The sequence below is a fragment of the Amphiura filiformis genome, chromosome 9 (assembly GCF_039555335.1).
Source record: "Amphiura filiformis chromosome 9, Afil_fr2py, whole genome shotgun sequence".
Taxonomy (NCBI): Eukaryota; Metazoa; Echinodermata; class Ophiuroidea; order Amphilepidida; family Amphiuridae; genus Amphiura; species Amphiura filiformis.
Window position 1 is genome coordinate 38,060,063 of NC_092636.1, and position 25,281 is coordinate 38,085,343.

Consider the following 25,281-nt stretch of genomic DNA (forward strand, 5'->3'; position numbering starts at 1 on the left):
TCCCAAGCTAAATATCTCAGCAATTTGTCCTGACCGGGGATTGAACCCGGGACTCAAATGCACCAGAGGCAAGTCTAATCAGTCCGTTATGATACTGATTTATAAAGAGTCCGAAAGATGAATAAAGTCAACATTAAATATCGTATCAGGTGTGTGATAATATATGATAGTTCTTGCAATGTTTCCAGCAAACATCAATAACTAATCTTTTAAACTAATAAGAATAATTATTCATAATGTATTTATTTCTACCACATAGTTGTCTGCACCACTAAAAGAAATGAAAGACCAGAATTAATTATTAACATTGTGCAAAAACAGCATTAACCAGTAGATCAGATGAGTGACGTTTCATTCAGTAATATTTAGGCAAGAGAGCACCCGCACCACTGAGTCGTGATATCCCGAGACACTGAAAAACACATTGGTTAGCACCTTCAAAAATAAAGAATGTATAACTAAGATTGTCAGATTCTGATCTTTTAAATATTTGATTAGTGTATTATCCGACAAGTTCAATACCCCAGATAATAAAGCAGATATATAGACAACAAATGTTACCCGATCAATAAAAATGGGAACAATGTCATGAAAAGTTAAGTTAAAGATTTTTACATCATGATCAAGAACTTTTGATCAACTTGAATTGGTTGTATATGCCATAAAAACGTGATACAAGAAAGCCAAATTATAGTTGAAATCATCGGTTATTTAAACAAAATATACAAATATAAGGATTTGAATTTTAAATGAGCTCACAACTAAAAAACTACTTTGATGACATTGTCCTCATTTCGTTTGATTGCATCACATAATAGAGTATGATGTTATCTCTCCACGTGTAAAGACGGAAAGCTATTAATTAATGTAAGGAAATCGTGATCAAGCGATGAGAAGACTTTGATGTCAATGTACTTTATCAATCTATACATCTCAATTATGCTGTGTTATTAGTTTGTATGTCGCTTTATGTCAAATATAAATATCCGGAGTTAAACTGCAGGTGAGTGGATAATCTATTAGCACCTTCATTTACACATTTGGACCCTGGACAAATGATTGAATTATTTAATGTCGCTATGATTTATCTTTTTTCACAAATGATTTTATTGTTGGCAATGGTGTCTAAAATGTGATTGCGTTTGCGTGATTTGATCAAAATTTCATTTTTCTTTTTGCATAATGCTTTAAAATTAACTGATGGTTTAAGACATGTTTATAGTCTCGAAATACTCAAAATGTTATGTGTCATATAATCTTGCTATAAGTAAGTAAGTAAGCAAGCAAGCAAGCCAAAAGAAGCCAAAAACAAACGGCGGGGTGATGGCAATGGAGGAAAAGTGAAAAAAATGGCATGTTCGCTAAATTTGTTTGTTTGTTTGGGGAAGGAGGACGAGAGAAGGATACAAACTCCTATAGAATATCCCCTCTCCGTATATAGCGCCAAATATTGGAAGTAAGACCTCTGACCTTGGCTGTACAACAGCATGTGGCGATGGGAAACTATATACATCAAGAAATTGGTTTCAACATCTGGAATTGGTTCTCCTCCTGGATTTGGATACAGCTTTAGAATTTTGCAATTAAAGCAACCACGAAGTTACCTTCTGCAGGGAAGGAGAGGGCACATGTACTGGAGAGTACAGTCCCCGGGTACAGTCTTGGCTGACTTTGTAGACTTTGTAGTCTTGGCTGACTTTGTTCTCGCCGAATCGACGGCGAAATATGTATATAGAGTTGGTTGGAGATTTTGTTTTTAGTTATCAGTGGGACGATTTTTTTCATCTAACTAGTGGGCGAATCTTTTTTCTTCAAATAAACCCTATCCCCCCGGAAATCAAATGGTGCGCTCCTAATAGTCGAGCAAAGTGGCCGTATGGGTGTGAAGTTGCGCGTACTAATGTAATTTTGTTTTTTAAGTAATAAACAGGGGTGTGTAGATTCAGAATCCGCCCTGAGCCAAGAGCAAATAGAGTTATTTAGGTCAAAGGTCACGCAAGGGGATATAATTTTAAAATGCTTATATCAAGTTATACATTTTTTTTGGCCCTAGGAGTAAATATGCCAATGGTCATATATCTCTAAAATGCCCAATTAATTAAATGTATGTCAATTTTTTTTGGGATGATATTTTAAATTTGGAGCATTTTGAAAATTTGACCTATGTACAGTTTTATTAATACCCTTTGACCCATGTTTGACCTCATTTTAATGATATTTTATAACTTGATTAAAGCATTTTAAAATTTTAATCCTTGTGTGACCTTTGACCTCAATTTGCTCAAGGGTGCCCGCGTTGCTCGAGGCGGAACCTCAATGAAACTACATGCTCTCCTCGATACCGTGAAACAAAAAAATTCATTAGTACGCAACTTCAAGGTTGCGTCAATGGTCTCTATCCTCTATCCCAGTATATCCGCTGGCCTAGGAGAGTATTATTTTGCAATACTTATTTTTCATATTTCGCACTCACCTGGACTGATAATATCACGCTCAGTCGAAGACTTGATTGCATTAACCTGTGGATCGTGCACTGTGACTTCTGGTCGGGATTGTTAAGAATGCGGCATGAATACATGTTAAGTGGCCACGACAGTCAGATGGCAGTTGCAACTTGCAGCGGTATTACATGTGATTACAAGGAAAGGTCTGCGTCAACGGATTAACAATTCTCACTTTAAGCCGCGCGTCGTGATATATTCTGGATAAATCAGTCTTTTATTAAAGTAACAATAACGCAAGTAATACGCTTAAGTGCAGTTTCGCAAATCTTATTGGCCTAACTTACTCTGAAGCGTTACTAAGAATTCAATAAGATTCGTCTTACGATTTATTATAAGTAATCTTTTCCTTTTGGTCACCTGTGAAGAAAACAAAATGTCTCACGTTTTGCTTCACCCACAATGCTGCAAAATCGTCGAACTCCAGAGCCATGGTAGTTGAATAACACCTCAGTGAAATCTTTTACGTTGGCCAGGGCTTAATAAGATTTGCCATCACTGATATTATGTGTCTTTATTTCTTTATCTATTTCATTTAAACGCTCTCAAATTAAAGGAAAAGATTGTTCTGGTAAGTTAACTACAAGGAAATTCCTCCATATATATAGCAGTTCATCTTTTTTTAATATATACATTTTAATACAATTATCTTACTTTACGTAAACATATGTTATTGCATGCATTTCAAGTATACCTATTTCACAGACCATTTGAATTTATTTTTAATTTAATTCGGTCAATGTCTAAACTTGCATCGAAAATTCCTATATAAAATTGAAATTATGATTACACAGAATATACATTTGCAAAAAAAGTCAATCCATGATATTAAAAAACATTAATCTTTTTGCCTTCTTTATATTTGTTTTTATGTTTTCGAACACGCAGTGGCTTCCGCTGATAGATCGTTTTCAAATGCTTAAACTATTTTACATGATATATTTGAATGTTATCATACTCGTCACAATGTCACTCAAAATTTTGCCAAGTGAATACGGCTCAATCAAAGAAAAAAAGGATAAATAACTACATAACTGTCTTAGCTGTTTTCTTGTTTTCCTCGAATCAAGAAAGCCATAGTAAGTAAACAATCTTTATTGGTGCAGTAGTTATGATTGGCACATGCAATTTCGTACCATATAATTTATAATTAAAACAAACACAGTGTAGTTCGTTCAAATGATAATTTCCAATGCAACTATTATCAGCAAGGAAAATGCAGCTCACGATAATCTGAACCAGTTGCTTTGGCAAAAATCTTGCAAGGAAACATTGTGCTCCGTATTGAGTGTATGTCAAACAATGTTTAAGTACCCTTTTGTTTGAGTTTTTGCACATAATCTGTGGAACTAAAACTGATTTGAGAAATTAAACCGCAAACATTCATATGTACAACATTTGTTATGATTGTCATGGTTGAAGTGAAAATAAATAGACTTGAATTTAAGTTTTGGTAATTTTAAGAAACTTGGAGCTTTTCTTATAAACATTTTAAACTGCAATCTATCATGTATTAACATTTTATTTTCATGCATTCACTTTCCCAAATGCTCCTTGCAACACGCTGCTGCTCACATAATGGTAGGCTTTTACAACTAACCCCGTGTATGTCCCAAGACGAGATTCGCCTTGTCCTATACCTTACGCTGGTGAACGGATGCTAACCTTGAACGAGGTGAATGATGATTGCATTGCTTGATCTGTTTTGTCTCATATCGCAAGCCATAGCACTCTAAATAGCCTTCCTTGCTCATGCACTTCTTTATCGCATGTTATATTCATTTTCTTCGTGGAACCCTAATATTTTTTGAAGTAGAGTTATGTTTAGCTGTGTCATGTAGTTTAGTTGTTGCATTAAGTTTAGTTTGTTTTACTTGTCATTTTTGTGTTTATTTGATTGCGTATTTTTTCAAGTTAATAGCGCGATAATGTCACAGAGGAGACATAATATGGGTTGATAACTCGTTGGAGGCATGATAATAATAAGGTACGTAAAACAGATAAGTATGTAAGACTGGAGGAGTTTTGGAAGGAATGAATGGGATAACAAGCAAAACAAAACTCGATGTGTGACACAAAGGTTGGATGGCCAGACGCTACACTCAAGCAGTATTTTGAGTAAGTTCATGCTAAAGGGTGTGTGTGCGCGTTGAAGAGAGGGCAAACAAGATAGGAAGACTGGTGAGTGAGCTAGAGAGAGTTAAAGTAAAAGCAAGACATTTATTTGTTTATCTATCTACTTTTATTAATATATTTATCCAGTTATTTGTAAATTCCATCCTTTTATATGCAGTCTCGTGATATCGTTAAACATCACTTCTTGTATTCTTGTCCCAGACACATGATCACCTTTTTATTTGCAAAGCTGTCGAGCACCTTCGCATTTTTAAGAAGCATGCTTATAGTCAATCTTTCATTACTTTTGTCTTTGCCACATCGAATTATTGCCTGGATAAATTAACTTAAAATTACATTAAAATTACATGGTTATTATTATGATGATTGCAATTCGTATTTTCAGTGCAACAGTAGTGTAGGCTTTTCGCAATCGTAACATTCGAATGTGCAATGATGTATATAAAATAGAAAGAAACTAATATATTGTCAAAATAAACACATTTGACCTTACTTTGACCAAAAGAATTTTTGCGATTGAAATAAGTCTCTGACACACGGCATCAGGCGTATCATACCGACACTGACTGAGATATTGAACCCAAAAAATAACTGAACTCATATTGAATGACGAATCACTCATTTTAAGATTTCACATCACCAAATAATGTCTCTTGGGGGATCTCGTCCTGATCAAAAAACATTAATCTTGTTGCCTTCGTTATTTTTGTTTTTATGTTTTCGAACACGCAGTGGCTTCCGCTAATAGATCGTTTTCAAATGCTTAAAATAATTTCACATGATATATACATTTATGTTATCATACTCGTCACAATGTAACTCAAAATTTTGCCCAGTGAATACTGCTCAATCAAAGAAACAAAGGATTAATAACTACATCAACGACATTCCGGTTTTTTATTGTCTTAGCTGTTTTTTTGTTTCCCTCATATCAAGAAAGCCATAGTAAGTAAACAATCTTTATTGGTGCAGTTGGTAAAATTGGCACATGCAATATGGCAGTTGCAGCGGTATTTCATGTGATTACTCTTGGGGGATCTCGTCCTGATCTGCGGTGATTTTACATTTCGGTAAAAGTTACCCATCTATAAATCAATATTAAAAACAAAAACAATTGTGCAGATTTTGGGGGAAATTTGTGCCAGATAATAAATGTAGGCTTGAATCTAAGCATCTGCCAAGATTGGGAAAGATTCTGGGATTTTATTCAGATTTTTCATGTATTTCCCAAACCGGCTGCTTCTAGGTAAAATCACAAGTGCTTCTATTTTGAAAATTGGGTGAAAAAAGTGTATTGTATTCGTGGTCCAGTAGCTCGCAAATTCAATGGTCACCAATATATTTAATAGTTTGTTTACTTGCTTGTTTGTTTGTTTGTCTGTCAGGAAAACATCACTTTGAAAAATTGATTCGCTTCGTAAGGTAGGTAGAGCCATTTGAATAGCGGCCATTTTGTACACAAAGTATAGGGAAATTTATTACTATTGTGCACCCACAAGCGCCAAATAGTGCAATACAGTATTATACTATTAATGTGCTTAATAGCGACGATTAGCAAGCATTTCCCCCGCGTTGCTGTGTGGTTTTACAGGTTTGTTGTGATGGCATTTGGAGGAAGGGTGTAATGTTAGGGGCGAGAATTAGCGCTGGGGGAAACCAGATATCGTTCCCATCAATAGCAACCTCAAGGCCAATCGATATATTAATGATGGGCAATGGGCAATGGCTTTGTTTTCATGATGGACCACAACGCGCGCCCACATAGGGGAAGGGTTGCCAATCCGTTCGTGGAGGGTTTAGGCATTGAGCGTATGATTTGGCCGGCGACTCCAAGATCTGAATCCCATCGAGTATTATGTGGGATCACATGGTTGATGAGCACAATCTTGTCGACTTAAGACATCTCATACAATAGGAGTGGGATGCCATTGCATAGCATCACTTGGCATACCTCATAAACAGTCTACAAGATCGTTGCCGTTGAGTATCCGCAACGCGGGAGAAATACTGTATTACAATTTTGGCAGCTTTTAAAATGGGTGATTGCTCATTAAATATGAGCCCAGTCATGCATAAATCTAACTGAAGATTAAAATGATACACAGTTTTTTAGTTTTCTCACAATCACTTTCCATGGACTTGGGTGGGTTTTGTATTCATGTATTCGCTTGTTGGGTTCATATTCTCAGTCAGTATTGGTATGCTACGTCTGATAACGTGTGCCAAGACCCGTGTCAATCGCTTACGAAGTTTTGGTCAAAGTAAGGTCAAATGTCAAAGGGGAACCTACTTTTATTTTTGAAGTGTTTCGTGCAACATCGACCTTGATAATTATAGATATTTATTTAGCGTGAGCACGGCTTTCACGTAATGGACTGTTACAGAAGTACGTGGATTTAAAGCCTCAAGTTGTAACCATGTGCGTCCCCTTATCTAATGAACTGTGTTAGAATAATCCGCACTTGTTTCTAAAGCAATATTACAGGTATTTCGAACCTGCAAATTTAAAGATTAATCATCTAAATCTATTTTTGGTCAAAGTAAGGTCAAATGTAAAGGGGAACCTACTTTTATTTTTGAAGTGTTTAGTGAAACATCGACCTTGATATTTATAGATATTTATTTAGCGTGAGCACGGCTTTCACGTAATGGACTGTTACAGAAGTACGTGGATTTAAAGCCTCAAGTTGTAACCATGTGCGCCCTCTTATCTAATGAACTGTGTTAAAATAATCCGCACTTGTTTCTAAAGCAATATTACAGGTATTTCGAACCTGCAAATTTAAAGATTAATCATCTAAAGCTATTTTTGGTCAAAGTAAGGTCAAATGTAAAGGGGAACCTACTTTTCTTTTTGAAGTGTTTAGTGAAACATCGACCTTGATAATTATAGATATTTATTTAGCGTGAGCACGGCTTTCACGCAATGGACTGTTACAGAAGTACGTGGATTTAAAGCCTCAAGTTGTAACCAAGTGCCCCCTCTTATCTAATGAACTGTGTTAGAATAATCCGCTTTTGTTTGTAAAGCAATGTTTTAGGAATTCCGAGCCTGCAAATTTAAAGATCAATCATCTAAATCTCTGCTTACACCATAAACTCTATTATCGAATTGCCCCTTTCCCTTACAATAAAATACGAAATTGTTTAAACAATAATTATTTTCCCTTCGTTGCATGTAAATTACATACCTTTTGAATAGTTCTATTACACACACCATCAATCAAATATATCAGTGCCTGTTTCAAATTACCAATTGCGTTTAAGTGCTTGTTTCACTTACCGATTCCAATGTTTCGAATTACCTTAAATTCTAATATGCAACAATGTCAATCATTCATCATTAAAATATAATTTCACATCGAGTAATATGGTATTTATGAAATTCAATGATATCTTTCTTCAGCTTTAAACAATACCGTACTTGACAAGTCGAATTATTCTAAATGAAATGCATGTTATAATAAACTTTCTTCTATAAAGCAAACGTGATATAAGCGCGACCAAAGCCCCTTAGTATTAATACATACCGCTTGAAGGCTGAACTTTAAAACTCTCTTGAGCAGTAAAGATAACTTATTAGTGTCGTTTAATACTATTCCTGTCAGATATATATATTAAATGCCCTTGTAATTTAGAATAATAAAATAACATTATTATTGTTTTGCTAATCAAAATATCGTTTAGATGTTCATATTAAAATTTGAATCAAGTATGACCATTAGATATTATTATATCTTTCATAAAGTTAATAATATAAGTGTTATATAAAACTACGAAGAGATTGGAGGCGCCTGTATCGTATTTATAAGGGGTATTTATTAAGGTGGCGCTATTGGTCAGTTTCTTAGAAAAACTCACTTGTTTTCCATACAGTTTCGGCAATCCAATATGTTGCCTTTCTGAAAAGGCGAATGCCAATCGATCCTTTGTTGGATGATGACGATCTCTGGATCAATTGGTCATAAATGTGACTAAGTTGGAATGCCCCCTCGCAGCCGTTTATTGGGTCTCTTTCATATTTTGAAAAAAAAATCAATCGGTCATTCATTTCCTCCGGATCCAAATAGACTCTCTCATCTATCTGGTGTTTCTTTTATCGTCCATAGCTAGTATTTTAGAATTATCCCAGTTGATGAGATGATGTCTTCTTTGGTGTCGTGCCCGGCAATTGATAATTTCATTTGTGAGTCTTTTCGCGTTGCTCTGGTGAAATATATATTTATTTTGCTATTCAAATTTGTGCTCTTTATTTCTAGTGCCGAACCGAAGTTTTTTTGATAATTATGATAAAGAACTTCATAAATGAAAAAAAAATAGAATTAAATTTGGACTCTGCGTCTTGTGGTTTTTAATTCAAGCCAATTTGCTTACAATCCAACGTTTCCCCAGTTCACTATTTAGCTCCAAAAATCACAATAAATGTCGACCTGTATGTCAAAAGTAAGCATTCTGTAAATTTTTTAGACCAACCTGTTCAGCTTATTACACCAGCAGCACTATACGTAAATGCTTCAGCTTTACCCAAATTTAATTATAAAAAAAGCCTTCGCATTTCAACTCTTCTTCGAAAATAATTAGCTTTTGTTTATCGGAATGCCGTTTAATAAGTATATAGGTTTTAATTGATCTTATTGACCGTGCATTGAATCTAATACACAATTTCACCATAGTTCGTCCCACAAAATGTATTTCCTTAAGAAAGCTACTAATTTCTTTTTAACAAACTCTTTTTTCACACAGAATAATCAAGTGGGAGAGAAAAGACTAACACCACCCGGCGATACAGAAGTTTGATAAGATGCACTTGAGGCGTCACTTGTCAGTACATTGTCTGTTCATTCAAACCCAACTGAGAGATCTTCTATTTCACTCAATAAAGTAAAACATGTTGCAATCGAAGATGTATGATGCTATCTGTTTAATGTATACTTAAGGTGCTATGTTACTATGTTACAGACATCTTTAAGGCCATCAGCTGTAGCCTACAGCATTTTGTTCTCACGTTTTGAAACAAACCTGCTGAATATAACAGTCACTCACGCTATATCCAGAAGTCACCTATTTCCAAGAAGAAAAGAGTCCTGAGGAGACATCTCCGCGTGCTTGTTGCTACAGTTTCAAACCGGCATTGAAACTTATTTTTATTATAAAACCGATGCAACCTGTTGAGGAAGTTGATACAGAAGATATGACTATGGCTCAAGTAGAAACTCTTCTACAGACAAATTGATATCAAAAGCACATTTACGAAATTGAAAGTGCATTGGATGTGGTATCCGTATGTAGTGGCTGGTTCGCGAGGGACTATATTTTCAATATACATAATCCAATGTTCTTGACAACGAGAAACAATTTCAATGTATCTTTCGTAGGTAACATTGATTTTTGATCATTTTCACGTATTTAATGCTTCGGCTTTAAAACCATTATGTGAGAGCAGATCATATATTTAGCAATATTGTTTTTTTTCTGATATACTATAGCAACATATTAAATATCGCTACGTTGTTTCTTTAAAAACATTGTAAATACATTTGTAAATATTACAGTATCTTTCACAATGACTATACATTTTTTTATCGACATGCAGTTACTCAATTTCAAATACTTTGCCAAAATGTCATGTTTTAAATTCATTGTAATAGATGACAACTTGTTTTTGTACAAAATCAACTTGTAAACCTGTAAACAAATAGCTTGTGACATAATGTACTTAGTAATCACAAAGTGAATATAGACGGTGTATTAATTCAAATTGCCAATGTCAAAACACTACCCTTATTGTACATTATGTTTGTGCTAGTTGATATGTGCTGCAACAAAAACAGTGTATGTAGCATTAACGCAACAAAGTAATAAGACCTGCCGTTATTAAGTATCTTGAAGACATAATCAAACTTGTAGTTGATATTAGTACCTCAATATCGTTTTTTGTCCTATCCAATTTGGTTTCACTCTACTAGACATGCTTAAGGGAATCACAAGATAACGAGATATTGATGAAGGTCGTTAAGACAGAATAACAACAAAGGCTTTATTGGTGTTTTAGTTTGCTGAGCTTAATGTTTAAAAGTTACACGATGACACGTGGCTGGTTTTCAAGCAATAAGTCGACATTAAAGTGACATACTTTTACTTGACGACTAATATGATATGAAATGTCTTTTTGTTTTGATATATTTCTACAACGGATTTCCAGAAACAGATACGTGTTGCATTTTAGATGGTTACTTGAGTTTTGTAAAGTGACGGGAGTTCAAAGACGTGACTTATAGTATTTTGTTTTTGCAGATAATTTAATTGAAGCTGTATTTTAAATTCTAACTAGTCGTTTGTCGAGGCTTTTAACACTATTGTTGCTTAAATCGAGATCAACTTACAACCATTTATTGTCTCTGATACAGACGATAATTTAATCATGGTCATACATAGTCTACAAATGTATGACCTTGCTGTTAAAATACAATTACACGATATTCCCGATCACAATTAATACTAAGGTGGACTTACCATGGTCTCGACTCCGTATAAAATAAAATTGATCCTTGTCGTTCAAATTTGAAATTCTAAATCCACACAACCAAACACCCACAATCCTCAATACATCCCCACCTACATTACTACACAAACACACCCCCTACGCATATCGTGATCCACAGCATCATCCCCCCACTTTTCTCAAAAAAAGTTGAGATTTTTACATCACCGGAAACCTCTGGCTACATGTTTATGCACAAAAAAATTCTTGCAGGTTAATTCGTTTAGCAAAGATATCGTGACATTTGAACTTCGTTAGGAATCAACTGAAATTGTGTGAATAAGCTTTTTTCGTTTGTATCTACTGAAAAATGTCATAAAAAGAGGATGGGATGCTAGGATCACGAAATCATCTTTTAATGTGCAAGAGTGTATACTATTTTGCATATTCGAAGTTATATATTTTTGTAATATGTGGCTTATTTGAGAGAATACAAGTTACCACCACCTCTAACGCCAACGAGTGAAATGTGTAGAAATTTTCTTTATGGTGATCTTTATTTTTTTAAGACTTTCACGTTCACGTTGACGATGATGGTAAATTGTAGTCATTTTTTAATCAAGCACAAAACCCACCCACACAAACAACCCCACCCACCCCACGCTCTACCAACATACACCCCTAGATATTCCCTACACAAACACACCCGTCCTCTCAATGTGGAAGAGTTATGTTATGACCTGGTCCGATTGGTTTATACTCTGTTTTCTGTCGACCGGGCGCCTACCACTAAATTATTATCTTAACCGTGAGTTTTATTGCTCCAGCGATTATGATATAAGAAACTGTGTAACAATGCCCCATAGGATTTGGCATACTTCCTGTTGTGGTTACCACAATTCACCACGTTTTTACGCCTTATCTAATATATCTCATCGTTAGCGTTTATTGAGGTAATGAGAAAAATATGAGCTTTCTTCTGATACCAAAATCTCAGTTTTGATCAAGAGAAATGAGAGATGAGGCGTTCAAAAGGGTCACAACCATTTGATAATGTAAAATATTTTATCTTGCATATCCAACATGTTTTTTGTTTCGTTTGTTTGTTTATATTGTTTGTTTGTTTGTTTGTTTGTATTGGTTTTTTTGGTAGCTTGTGGGTTATTTGAGAGAATGGGAGTTATGTTACCACCATCGCTAACGCTAACGAGTGAAATCTTTATAATCTTAGATGATGTTATAGTGCTGTCAATTTTTTAACCATTAAAAACGGATTAAGGGCATTAATTGGCTTTCGAGTCATCATATGTTATTTTAATGTTTCTTTTTGATTTGCTAAGATTAAAAAGAAGATTTTATGTTCCAGAGTGTGTCAAAGTGTTCCAGAATGTTTCGCGACTTGTCCAATTTTGGAATATGCACTTATCGGGATACATAATAGGTTAATAAATGTGTATCATTTGTTGGGAGTGAAATTGTACAAAATAATGCACACGTACTGCGGGGCTCGTCATTTGGCTCATCAACATCTCAGTACTACGTATTTCTTTATTTTGTACAATTTCTCGAGCAACTACAGATATGCATCTATTAATTTCAAAAACGAGAGAAAAAAAAATCTATGATTTTTGTTTGTTTTTATAACAAAATTTTCACTCAAAATGTTGGAAAATACAAGCAAATATAAATTCAAGAAAAATGACTGCGCGAGTAGTACGCGGAGTACGCGCCCGTGCATCATATACAATTAACGCATGGTTCGCATTTTTCTAACGCTTGCTCTGATTGGTTATCGCTATCTAAGAGTGTATATATGAACTTGTCACAGAGATTCGGGTGGAGTGTTGTTATCGAAATATTGGCAATAGCTATAATCTTTAATAGGCACAACGTCTAATTTGGTCCTATAGCACTATCGGTGTTAGGCTGGCACCTGTAACACTTTTTACCATACCCTGGTGATGCAATAATTTGTATTAAGCACAATAATTAACACCAGCATAATGTTATCGTATTTAAAAAATGCAAATGATCAGGGTACGATAGAAAGCGCCATCGGTACCTATCAGGGCACCGATAGCACTATACATGCTATAGGACCAAATAAGATGTTGTACCTTAGCCGTGTGCTCCATTGATAAACACTTACAGTTAATTGTTAGATTCGACACTTGAATGCAAGAAGGACGTAAATGCTTTGTTACTGCTATGCACTTACCTTCTTGAATCGAGCCGATAATATATAAATTGGCCTCAAAAAGACACTTAAAAATGAACAAAAATTGTACACAGGATCACTTCAATACTCTACTCTAAACACATGTCAGTAACCAAGCAGTTATCCAACCGACACAACATTAAAATGCACTGACACGGAACAGCTTCCGTCACCACATTCACAGTGTGGAACGGGGCTGTTTCTGCTTTTCACACACTTTCTTCAAGAAACAGGTCTTGTTCGACACTATTCCATTTACTCACAGATTTCTTGTCTTGGGTTCAAATTATTGGGCTGTGAATGTGGTCCAAGAAGCTGTTCCATGTCAGTGCATTTTGCTGTTGTGTCAGTTGGATAACTGTTTGGTTACTGACCAGTGTTAAGAGTAGAGCATTGAAGTAATACTGTGTGCAATTTTTGTTTATATTTTTGGACAGGATTTTAAGATATGACCTTCTGAAAAATTATAAGTTTCTTTTTTGAGGCCAGTTTATTTCTATCAGTGCCAAAGATAATCTATTGTTCAATCTAGTGAACATGAAAGCCGATTATCCCAATAGCTTGAAAAAACTCTGTAAACAAAATATCTGAAAACAAGTTTTCAGCCAAAACATTTCGTTATGTGTTGTTTTTAAGATGTAATGTATGCATGCAAGTAGTGAAAATGTTAAAATGTATTATATGTCGATGTTATAGTATTAATAAATTTTATCGAGAAATATAGGACTGTTTGCGTGTAACTTTTGTTATTATTGTAAAAAAGAAACTACCAAATAACTACCAAAATGTTACAGTCACATAATTAAAGATGAATAAATATTTTAAAACGAATTATAACAAATTGTGCATAGTGTTGTACAAGGTGTATTTATTGGGTCATCCCATGCTGTACGAGCTCTTCGGTGTCCTAACTGAACAAGGAATCACCTAGCTGCATGTTCATTGGCTATGGTACCGCAGAAGTGAACAGTTAATGATCCGAGTAAGAATCGTGGGTTGCTTAAGCATGGGAAGGAACAATGAATTATTTTATAAACAAGAAGAAACAATTGACATTTTAAATTGTGAAAAATAACCCAACTTCTGATGTTGTTATATGCTGGCAAAGTATATGCTTTACAAGATCAAGAAAGCATTAATACAAACCCTTATAATTATCTATCTGAAATTTGCCGCGCGGTGTTACCTTTTACCTTGTTAAGGGCGCAGGCAGGGTCGCTCAACGTGGGACATTAAAAAAAAAGTGGGTAATGGTGAATCCAACGGACGAGGACACAAAACACATCAAGGATCAATAAATGATACAAGAGGATACCTTGAATATGAACAACAGGAAAGAAAACGAGCAAGGTACACCAACTTGATGTTGGGAAACAAGTAAAATACGGACTAGACAATATGCAGGGGGGGGGGGCTAAACAGCATATGTAGGCATTAGAAGTAGGTCAAGTTCGATAGCCAAATATTACCAGTTTAAAGGCCCACAAAAGTGCTAAACCTGCAAAAACAACAAGGACCAATGGGAATACAATGGTACACTAGAACAAGTGATGAAAATCACTGTGCACATAAACAGACTCGGTAAAGCAAACAACCAATGTAGGCACAAAAACAGACAAATTTCGATGGCCAAAAATGGCCAATTTCAGAGCACACAGAAGTGTCAGCAAAACAGTACAAAAGTACACTGGAGCAGACAAAACCAAACAGACAAAAAAGCAACCGACGTTTCGACCAGATAAACTGCTCTTCTTCAGGGACAGGCAACAAAATATAAAAGCAAACAACGAAAACTACATGCTGCAGTTTAAAAATAAATTCAAGTCAAAAATTGAAGGCAAGTTCAAATAGAACTCAGTAGCAAACAAGATAAGCTCAGAGCAAAATAAGTATGCCTTACCTTAATGAAAGACGGGTCACCTTTGTACTGTTTTGCTGACACTTCTGTGGGCTCTGAAATTGGCAATTTTTGGCCTGATATGTGATTAGAACGCAACTATAAAAAATGACTCCTTTTAAATTTATTCCTTTGTTGTTTATACACTTAACAAAGACAAGAAAATATTGTAGAGTTTTCGCAATCTATGTCCAAATTTAATCGTATTGCTGAAGTGTCACTAAAAGTGTTTGACGTTGTTTTGTTGTTTTAAGATGGACATAGGAACCATGTTTTTCTTTAATATGCTGTCATAATATGGGAAACAGTGTACTTTGTAGCTTCAGGATTCAAACAAGTGGTCATCTGCCGGACAAGATTATTTGTCGCTTGCTAATGAACCTAAAACCTAATATAGACTTCGCCAATTGTTGATATAAGATGAAAATGTTGTAATATGATATCGCTTGAGGAAACTGAATGAAAACTCTATTTTTTTCTGTTCATTATGATCGCCACAATGAACACTACATCTAGGCATTATGACTATATATATTGATATAATATAGTAAATGATGAATATGAATTACTGACCGCCTTTTACTAACATGTCTAACTGGTCAATAGTTGAACAATGCAAATACAGAATAGGTAGGTTACAACCCTTACACGATATTTTGATCAGATAAGTTTTCATATAATAACAATCAAAGTATTTTATATATTGGAGTTGAAGTAGTTTATATATAATGGAAACACATTTATTATATTTTTATATTTGACAAATGGCAGAATTATCATATATTTTCAATTATTTTCCAGTATAAATTATAGAAGCAAAAGAACTTCGTACCCGAAGAATTATTCTCTTCACATTTCGTTACAATGTAAGTACGGGCGCAATAAACCAGGTGGTCTTGTGATATATACTTCAATAACATGTTTTAAAGTCTTTGACACAAGCAATCGCCCCTCTGGGTCTTAGCCATAGGTATTTAAAAACGTCTGATGCAATGACCAACACGAGATGTGATTTAAACATGAATGAAACGGCTGCTTTATTACTACACATCCATGCAGTTATTCCGATCCCAAATGTGCAATTAAAGCTTCAAGCTCCCATGACTTTTTGTTGTGAATAAAACTCATTACACTAGTTGAGCTCATAAAGCTTATGGTTTCTAGCCAAAAATTTGAATGTTGATGGACGTAAAAGAGAAATTTAATGCAAATCTTCGTGATATGCCCAACGGGTCATTGGTTATTTTACGAAAATGACTGCAGATATAAATCAACGACAAACCCATAATTGGAAGAAGCCGAAAATGAAACAAAATAAACAGAGGATAAGACTAAGGAAAAGGATAGTGAGAAAGAGAGGTGGAGTTCTGAATTACATTAGATTACATAGCATAAACATAACATTACATTACATTAAATTACATTACATTACATTACATTACATTACATTACATTACATTTTATATTGTTCATAAAAATAGCGATTAAAAGATTTGTTTTCACACGGGCACGGCCTGTTAATTTTTACCAAAATTCAATATTTGCATAAACATGATGGAGAAGTTCTTTGCAATTTAAAACCTGATTTGTATACATTGGTGAAACTGTTCTTACAATGTTATGTCAAAGAATCATATCTGCAGCCATCGGGTTATATGTATTTGTTTCTTTATTTCTTTGAATAAGTTTTACTTCTATGGCAAGTACAGCATGAAATATAGTATACCTTTGGGTACAATTTCTAGGGGAAATAATACAACAACAAATTTCCTGATTGTGCAACGCAATGTTAACAAAACACATCAAAGCCAAATAGGTAATAATAATCTCAAATGAGCCAGATGTCTTGTGGAATGACTTCCTTGTTTGCCAATACTGTCATCTTGCTGATGTGTACAGCGAGCGCCGAATCAGCATAAAGTACAAAATACGCAGAATGATGCAAATATCATATCAATATAAAAGTTATAACAATATTATCCAAATAAATCTGGCCTTGCGTCTTTTATCAACGTGTCCGATAACAAAGAATGTTAAACAACAACTTCCAGGAAGGTTGTCTGTATGCTTTACTACTCAAACTGAGTTGATTACATTTGTGAGTTTATTCTTTTCGTAGGTCACACGTAGAATATCGCCGCAGGTTTACGTTAACATTAGTGGGTCATAGTTCGTCTAATACTTCGTCTTCTACACAATGTCTGCAGGGAAACATGGAATGATGGAAAGTTAATAGAGGACGAACATCTTTAATCTGCACAATAACCTGCTTTAAAGAGAAAGTGAAGTCACCAAGCACTCTTTACATTGGCCAGTGATTACTCAGCGATCTTAATGAACAAGTTTGTTCGATTTTGTGTCTGTAAGGTATTTGTATTTAAAACGTTCTATCCTCGAGGTATTCCATTCTAGCGAAAATTACAGGTGTCTAACTATGCCTAACTGTTCTTACAATGTTATGTCAAAGAATCATATCTGCAGCCATCGGGTTATATGTATTTGTTTCTTTATTTCTTTGAATAAGTTTTACTTCTATGGTAAGTACAGCATGAAATATAGTATACATTTGGGTACAATTTCTAGGGGAAATAATACAACAACAAATTTCCTGATTGTGCAACGCAATGTTAACAAAACACATCAAAGCCAAATAGGTAATAATAATCTCAAATGAGCCAGATGTCTTGTGGAATGACTTCCTTGTTTGCCAATACTGTAATCTTGCTGATGTGTACAGCGAGCGCCGAATCAGCATAAAGTACAAATACGCAGAATGATGCAAATATCATATCAATATAAAAGTTATAACAATATTATCCAAATAAATCTGGCCTTGCGTCTTTTATCAACGTGTCCGATAACAAAGAATGATAAACAACAACTTCCAGGAAGGTTGTCTGTATGCTTTTGTGAGTTTATTCTTTTCGTAGGTCACACCGTGACGTAGAATATCGCCGCAGGTTTACGTTAACATTAGTGGGTCATAGTTCGTCTAATACTTCGTCTTCTACACAATGTCTGCAGGGAAACATGGAATGATGGAAAGTTAATAGAGGACGAACATCTTTAATCTGCACAGTAACCTGCTTTAAAGAGAAAGTGAAGTCACCAAGCACTCTTTACATTGGCCAGTGATTACTCAGCGATCTTAATGAACAAGTTTGTTCGATTTTGTGTCTGTAAGGTATTTGTATTTAAAACGTTCTATCCTCGAGGTATTCCATTCTAGCGAAAATTACAGGTGTCTAACTATGCCTAGTCCTATAATACACAGCTGCCTACACCATCAACAACAGAGCAGCCTAAGGCCGATTGTAATGGTAGCGAATTACGTTCACAAACGATAGCACAGAAATGTCTGCATTTTATGACCAGTCAGAATGTACCATGTTTGCATGCACACTAAAATGACTATATAACACCAAAAGCCATAAATGAACCCACAGAATGGATACGAATTTGCTACGGGACGTCAATATTATATCACTCTAGCATAAACATAAACATAAACAATGAGACTTATAAAACGCCTTTTACAAAGTAGGCAAAGCGCTATAAGAGAAAAGAGAAGAAAGCATAAGAGCTACACAACCGGAAAGTGCGGGGGGGGGGGGTCTTAATCTTAAAAAAGTTCTTTAAGGTGGTAATATTTTCATGACCTCTGACGGTGATGGGCAAGTCGTTCCAGAGGCAGTTGAAAAGGCACGATCGCCAGCTTGTTTTTTAGAACGAGCAGGGAGAACGAGGCACTTCGAAAGTGACAGCAGAGTTCGAGCGAAGTACATTAGATTGAAAATAAAAAGAGATGTAACCAGGTGAATGAGTATCTAAGGCTTTGGATGTATAGACAAGCATGATAAGACTCTTAAATTGAATCCTTTGGGCAACAGACAACCAGTACAGAGAGTGGAGAGGAGGAGAGAGGGGAGGCATGACTGCCACTGGGTTGCCTGAGCGTAAGGCAAGCGGACTGATTTGGGAGGACCTGGAAGGAGTGAGATGTTTCTTATCAATACCATTCATGAGTTAGTTACAATAATCAAGTTTAGATAAACTACCGCTGGCACTCTTAATCACACATTTACTGTCTACAACCTGTTATGGCAGCGTGGAGGTGGTCACATGCATATTTATAAATACGTATTCATAAATATAGTTCCTGTTAGTATACCGTAGAAACCCGTCTATAAGGAATAGAAGCGACTGTGATGATAGCATATTTCACGCTAGCGCCCTCCACAATATTATATCATTATGGAATTTGAGCAAATCATTTACCGACACAAGCAGGTATACAATGTATTATTTTATCTTTATTTCGCATCTCACGAGCATAGCTCACTTGGCAAGGCATAAGACTTTGGTTCTTTAGATCGGAAGATGGTGAGTTCGAGCCTCATCACGGTCACACAAACTTTTATAAACAAAATATTGTTCAAACTTTTCATTTATATTTTCTTGCATTTTCTAAAGACTCCTTTCGTGATCATTTTTGTTTTCATATTTAGTTTAATTTATTCTATTGTTTTTCTTTTATTGTTTCTTTTCTTTCTCTTTTTTTCTTGTTTAATTTTATTTTTCTTTAATTTTCTATGATTCATATAATATTGGCAGGATAAGGAGAGGAGGAACTAAAGACCCATTCAGTGATTTGCTCATCCGGACGATCGTAAAAATCATCAAAATTCACCTTTGTCATCATTGTCATAGATGTGGTAACATAGCCTGCTAGTGGTTCAGCAGAAAACCGTGTGACACATAATATACATTTGGCTACATTTTATTATACGATAAATACGAATTTATTAAACATGGTAACAAATATTCTCTAGCAGATCGGTTATACGATGGAACTGGTAGGCATAGGCCTATTATAAATTCGGGATATTAAATATCTTCCTGACGAGACAGATCTGCGCATGTGGTCAAAGACGATTCCTTACTAGCCACAGACCGTCCGCTGGAATTAGTTGAATCGCTATGGCTGTTGGTCGGACCTCTCATCTCTCCACATCGATTGTGACCTATCCCCGACATTGCCCTTATGAACTCACATCCTCCTGTTTTATTTCAATACGCTGGCGAAGTTACGTAATAATCGGATTAACTACCATAGCAATAGGTGAAAACCCTTTTTGAATATACCGCGTTATACACTGATACGTTCAGGCGGTACCTCTTCATTGAACCATATCATGCTGCACCTGTAAGATCTTTGAAAAGACCAGTATTGTATTCAATCTATGATTGCAGACATACACAGTACAGGTGATGAGTGTAACCTGCTTGTAGCGCAGCGCGATATGTTCAAAATTGTTTTCACCTATTGCTATGGTAATTAATCCGATTAATTACGCAACTTCACCAGCGTATAATGGCCGAATAAATTCTGACCATCACTTGGCTTGTTGGATTCGTCTATACTACAATTCGCTGTCGAAGTGACGTAATAATCGCAATAACTACCATCAAGCAGATTGCACATAATCACCCGCGTATGTCACCAAACATAGATTGAATACCACTCTTTTCATAAATATTAATCTTACATGGCGAGTGATTAGCATTTCTTTGACAACTATGGTTTAATGCATAGGTGCCACGTGAACGATGAAGTGCAGGGCTATATATTCGAAATTGTATTCATCAATTGCTATGGTAGTTAATCCGATTAATTACGTCACATCGACAGCGAATAGCCTATAGTATGGGTTCAAGTGGAACAAAAATAGTGTATGTCCATTGCTAGCTATGGTAATTAATCATGTTAGTGTTTACATCACTACTTCGGTGAAGACAAGAGAAGTGTGCCTTCTCTACCAACGCCTGTGATATAACAGGTGCAAGCGAAACAAAATTGAATGACCAGAATAGTTTCCTTTGTCAGATGAATTGATTGAAGTTTTTGAAGACACTCTATTCTTGATGGGACAATAGATTCAAATATGGAATAATTATTATTCCTCATCTATTTTTTTTTTTATTGAAAAACTGCAATTGTGGCAACAGAACAATATTTATTTTGATTTCATTTCAAGTAGAAACAAAATCGTGCTTAAGCCAAAAACGCACCCTACCTCAAGAATTGGGATGGCACAAAGGTGCAACATAGCTCGAGATACTCTAGCTAAAATACAGGTTTACATTTACTATCTTACATTATCTTGCTGTATTTCAGCTAGAGCTCCAAACGACAAGCTTCCGGGTTTTTTGGAGAACAATACTGTTACGTAAGATGAAGAAGAAACCCGCCTCGGAGCCCGCCCTACTCATTATTTCATTGTACTTATTGCAATTTGCCTCACACATTACGTAATCAACACAAAGCTTTTGTGAGGATTAGTGAGTGGATAAGAAATTGACAGTGGAGGATACGAAGGACACGCCGATTGTTAGTTGTCAATCATGAATTGCCGCAACGTATTAATATTTTATTGCATGGCATTCCGCAAACACCAAGACAAATTATGCCTTTTTTTTCAAAGATCATCTCATATGAAGTAAGCTGAATGCGATCTGTACTTTTGTAACATTCCGATCGCTTTTGATCACCTATTATCGGCGAATTTGCTTGAAAACACGTGAGTTCATGTTGTGTAAACATAATTAGCATAGACACAAATGAAATTACGATGCAATACAATGCAATTTGAATGCGCAGCAGATCTATAGAAATAACGTTGCCCGGTTTTATGCAGAATTAGACCCTGTCTGGTGCAACATAGGTTTTTATTGCAAAGACGAGGACAGACAAGTAGTTACAACACATCTGTCTAACCGTGGGTTTCGCTATTATTTAGAATAAATGCTTTTACTAGTTTCTATAAAACCACAAAATTACTAAAAAAAACTATAAAAAAACTAAAAAAAAAAAAAAAAACCAAAAAAAGAACACACCTAAAATTAAAAGTAGAAAGGTAGATTTGAAGAAAGATAAAAAGAACATGTCAAAAGTTAAAATTAAACGAGAATGAAAAAACGGAACCGGTGCCCGGACCATGCTCTCTTCAGCATGTCTTCAGTTCCAAAGTCTGACGCTCTATCAATTGAGCTATACGATCCTGATATACGAAACAGTCGTTATTATGTCAATACAATTGATTGGTGTTACAACATACTTAGATGGAATGCATAGCCACCCAGTGCCAGTATATATTTGCTCAAACTCCAAATACAACAAGCAACCAATTTTATTGAGGGCGTTTCTTAGGTATATCCTTGTAGACGGGGTTTTACGGTAGTTTACAAAATTGATTGCTTTTTATTCGAGATTCTTTCCTTGATCATTCTGTGAACGAATTATTTCTCAAAATTGTGTAGCAGTTTCAAAGGACACGCTTTACCTGATCACGTCAGGAAATAAGACTACAGCAAATCAGTAATAACCCAATTGTCGAAATCATCTCCCTATAGAATTTGGTTGTAGTCAATGTGAAATTACCAGATTAGAACCAAAGCCGTAACCTACTTACAGAAGACTAGAAAGTCAGGTGCTACAAATTAGCATCTGCTCATGGTGTTAAACTTCCATGCCTCAAACATTTAAATGTTCAAAAAAGGCGGTTAGGAGTGCAAACTGATATGTTCACCAAGTTGTGGCTTTAGAATTCTTTTTTCTTGAAATACCCTTTCACGTTTTGCATTCTGCTTCTGGGTCCATAATATAATAGATCAGTTGAGATGAATGGCATCTTATCTGGTATTCCATGTAACTGAGCAGCAAATTCGTTTTTTAAACAAATATTACGAAAATAAGAAAATGGAAAAAGGAAGTGACAAACAGAAAAAAATCTTTTGCAATACCGATAATAAATTACCTTCCTGATTTGGTAAAAGCTACAGAAAGACAAAATGCTTCGTGGCGCTCTTTTGGGAATTACATGTTGATAAACTTTTCGCGACTCGCCCGAAGTATATATCGCACATTTCTTTTAACATTCAAATGCATCTTGCCCTGGATAAATTAAGTAGCAAATTCTAAAGTATGATATCTCAACAGAAATTTTATCTCACTCAATTTAATCAAATCAACTTAACTTAGGAAGTAACTTGTTTCAAGTCGTCAATGAATCTGATTGGATTGTCGACAATACGTTTACTGATTCTTTTAGAAACATTCAAAATAGTATTCTGTCTCATATACGTATAAGTAAATTGTTATAAAATAGCTTAGAATCTCAATGCCTGTTACAGTTTAATAAAACATTTGAAATTGTTATCAAAATGTTTGAAGTTTGTGCTAAAAAAAGTAAACAAGTGTTCCCTGTATACAATTGGAATGTTTTAATCACATTTGAGTTAAACAATGGTAGAAGAAGACATGTATGTGTGACCAACCTGCTATTTCTAGGGAATGAAAGATTAATGCGGCGTTGGCCACACAATCCAACCGTTGATCGACCGTCAGTTGGAAATTATTGGGCCTAGTATTTATTACATATAAATTTCAATTTCGACTTGAAATTTTCACTATTCTCACCTTGAAATATGAACATGAAACGGTTACAAAATCCACCTGAAACTTTGACTGGAGTTGGATAGGAGTATCATCTTCCATGTGGGCGTATGTATGGGTTTCAAATAAAATAGTCCATACGAGGCTGATCACCCGCCCAGTTGTCAGATACGGACTAAAATAATTCTGGAAAATTAACGATTGGGAAAACTACAAATAAATATACGGAGAAACTTTTGTGGTCGCCGAATGAAATGGGTCCATACAACAGTATAAATATACTAACTCTTGGGAAACATTCGCTTATTAAATAACATATATTTATCCTTTTGACCCTTTTGTATATCTTCAATTTACGTTCGTATAAAAAGGCCTTGACTAAATAATTTTGAAACACGTTTTTAATGTCAAATAAAACAAATTTGTGCCCACACAAAAGTGGTTAATGTGATCATCACTAGCATTAACACAAGAGACCTTACTCTTTTGATAAAGTTTAGTTTTTCCCAACAACATAAAGTGGACACTTAAACCGCTTGTTGCTTTTAAAACCAAACCGTGGGACTACAGGTACTGCAGATTATACAATGGTAACTCAAGATGCTTTTCGCATTCCTCTATTCTTATGTATAATTCAGTACACTGAAAGTAGACAACTCTTTTATCGAGCAAGAGCTAGCATTGATGGATAGACAAGGACGGATTTTGATATTTAGGTTTTTGTATATCAAACAACTCTAATGTAAATTAGACTTGCAGGCACAGAGAAGGTTCAAAAGTAAATAAAACATGGTGGTTATTGGATGATAAAAAATACTTTGTTACTTGGTAACTTGTGAGTACAATGGCAAAGAAACTTCACAAACTTACTACGATCCGAGGAAAAAATTGGAGAAGCGTTTATTTATTTAGAATTTTCAGAGGCATGCTTACGGATTAAAGCTGTACAATCCTTTAAATAGAGGATTTCTGTGCAGTTTTATAAGAAGGGTAAACCAAATTCAAGCCGTCTAAAGTAGTGCCTGGTACGAATTGGATCGTGTTGTATACTACAGCGTTGTTACCTAGCTTAAGAACGATACTACTTTCCATTTCATTTTATTTATTATTTAAAATCTGGTGTTATATCATACACTCGAAGGAAACCATGACAAGACTATGAAAACCAGCTGTTTTGATGGCTGAATTAGCTTGTACCTGTCGATAACTTAATTACAACGTTTTATGATGCGGTGACAACGTTATGTGCTATCAGGCAAGATTGTCATAAACATTGTATTATAATCACGCCACTGGAAGTCTATCTGCAGGATTCAGGAGGTTCACTTTACCATAGACCGTACTCTTACTTGGTAGTTCTGTATTGGCTCGAGTTAAAATTGAAACTCTTAAAATATGTTTTGTCGTACTCAATTTAAATGTCGAAGTCGAAGGTTGAATATCTCGTGGTATTTTGTATTTAATTTCGTATTTTCTTTTTTTATTCCGTGCGCCACCTTGTGGCTTTGTAGCTTCCTTACGAAAGGAGCACAATGAGTCCGGTCCAAAGGCACCATTTCATCGTGGATAACACTGAATGGAAGCTTACCCAAA

General features: G+C 35.2%; 1 protein-coding gene across 2 annotated transcripts in view; it reads left to right on the forward strand.

The window, feature by feature from the left end:
- LOC140160963 (glutamate receptor 2-like) overlaps window positions 1-14,046 on the forward strand; it is a 158,585-nt gene extending 144,539 nt beyond the window's left edge. Inside the window, exons 20-22 of one of the 2 annotated variants that reach the window (XM_072184311.1) lie at window positions 3,058-3,072; window positions 4,087-4,176; window positions 9,381-14,046. In XM_072184311.1, the coding sequence (XP_072040412.1) occupies window positions 3,058-3,072; window positions 4,087-4,176; window positions 9,381-9,434 (159 nt within the window). In that variant the 3' untranslated portion in view covers window positions 9,435-14,046. The remainder of the gene's footprint in view (window positions 1-3,057; window positions 3,073-4,086; window positions 4,177-9,380) is intronic. The other variant, XM_072184312.1, reaches the window with a different exon arrangement.
- The last annotated feature ends 11,235 nt before the right edge of the window (window positions 14,047-25,281 follow it).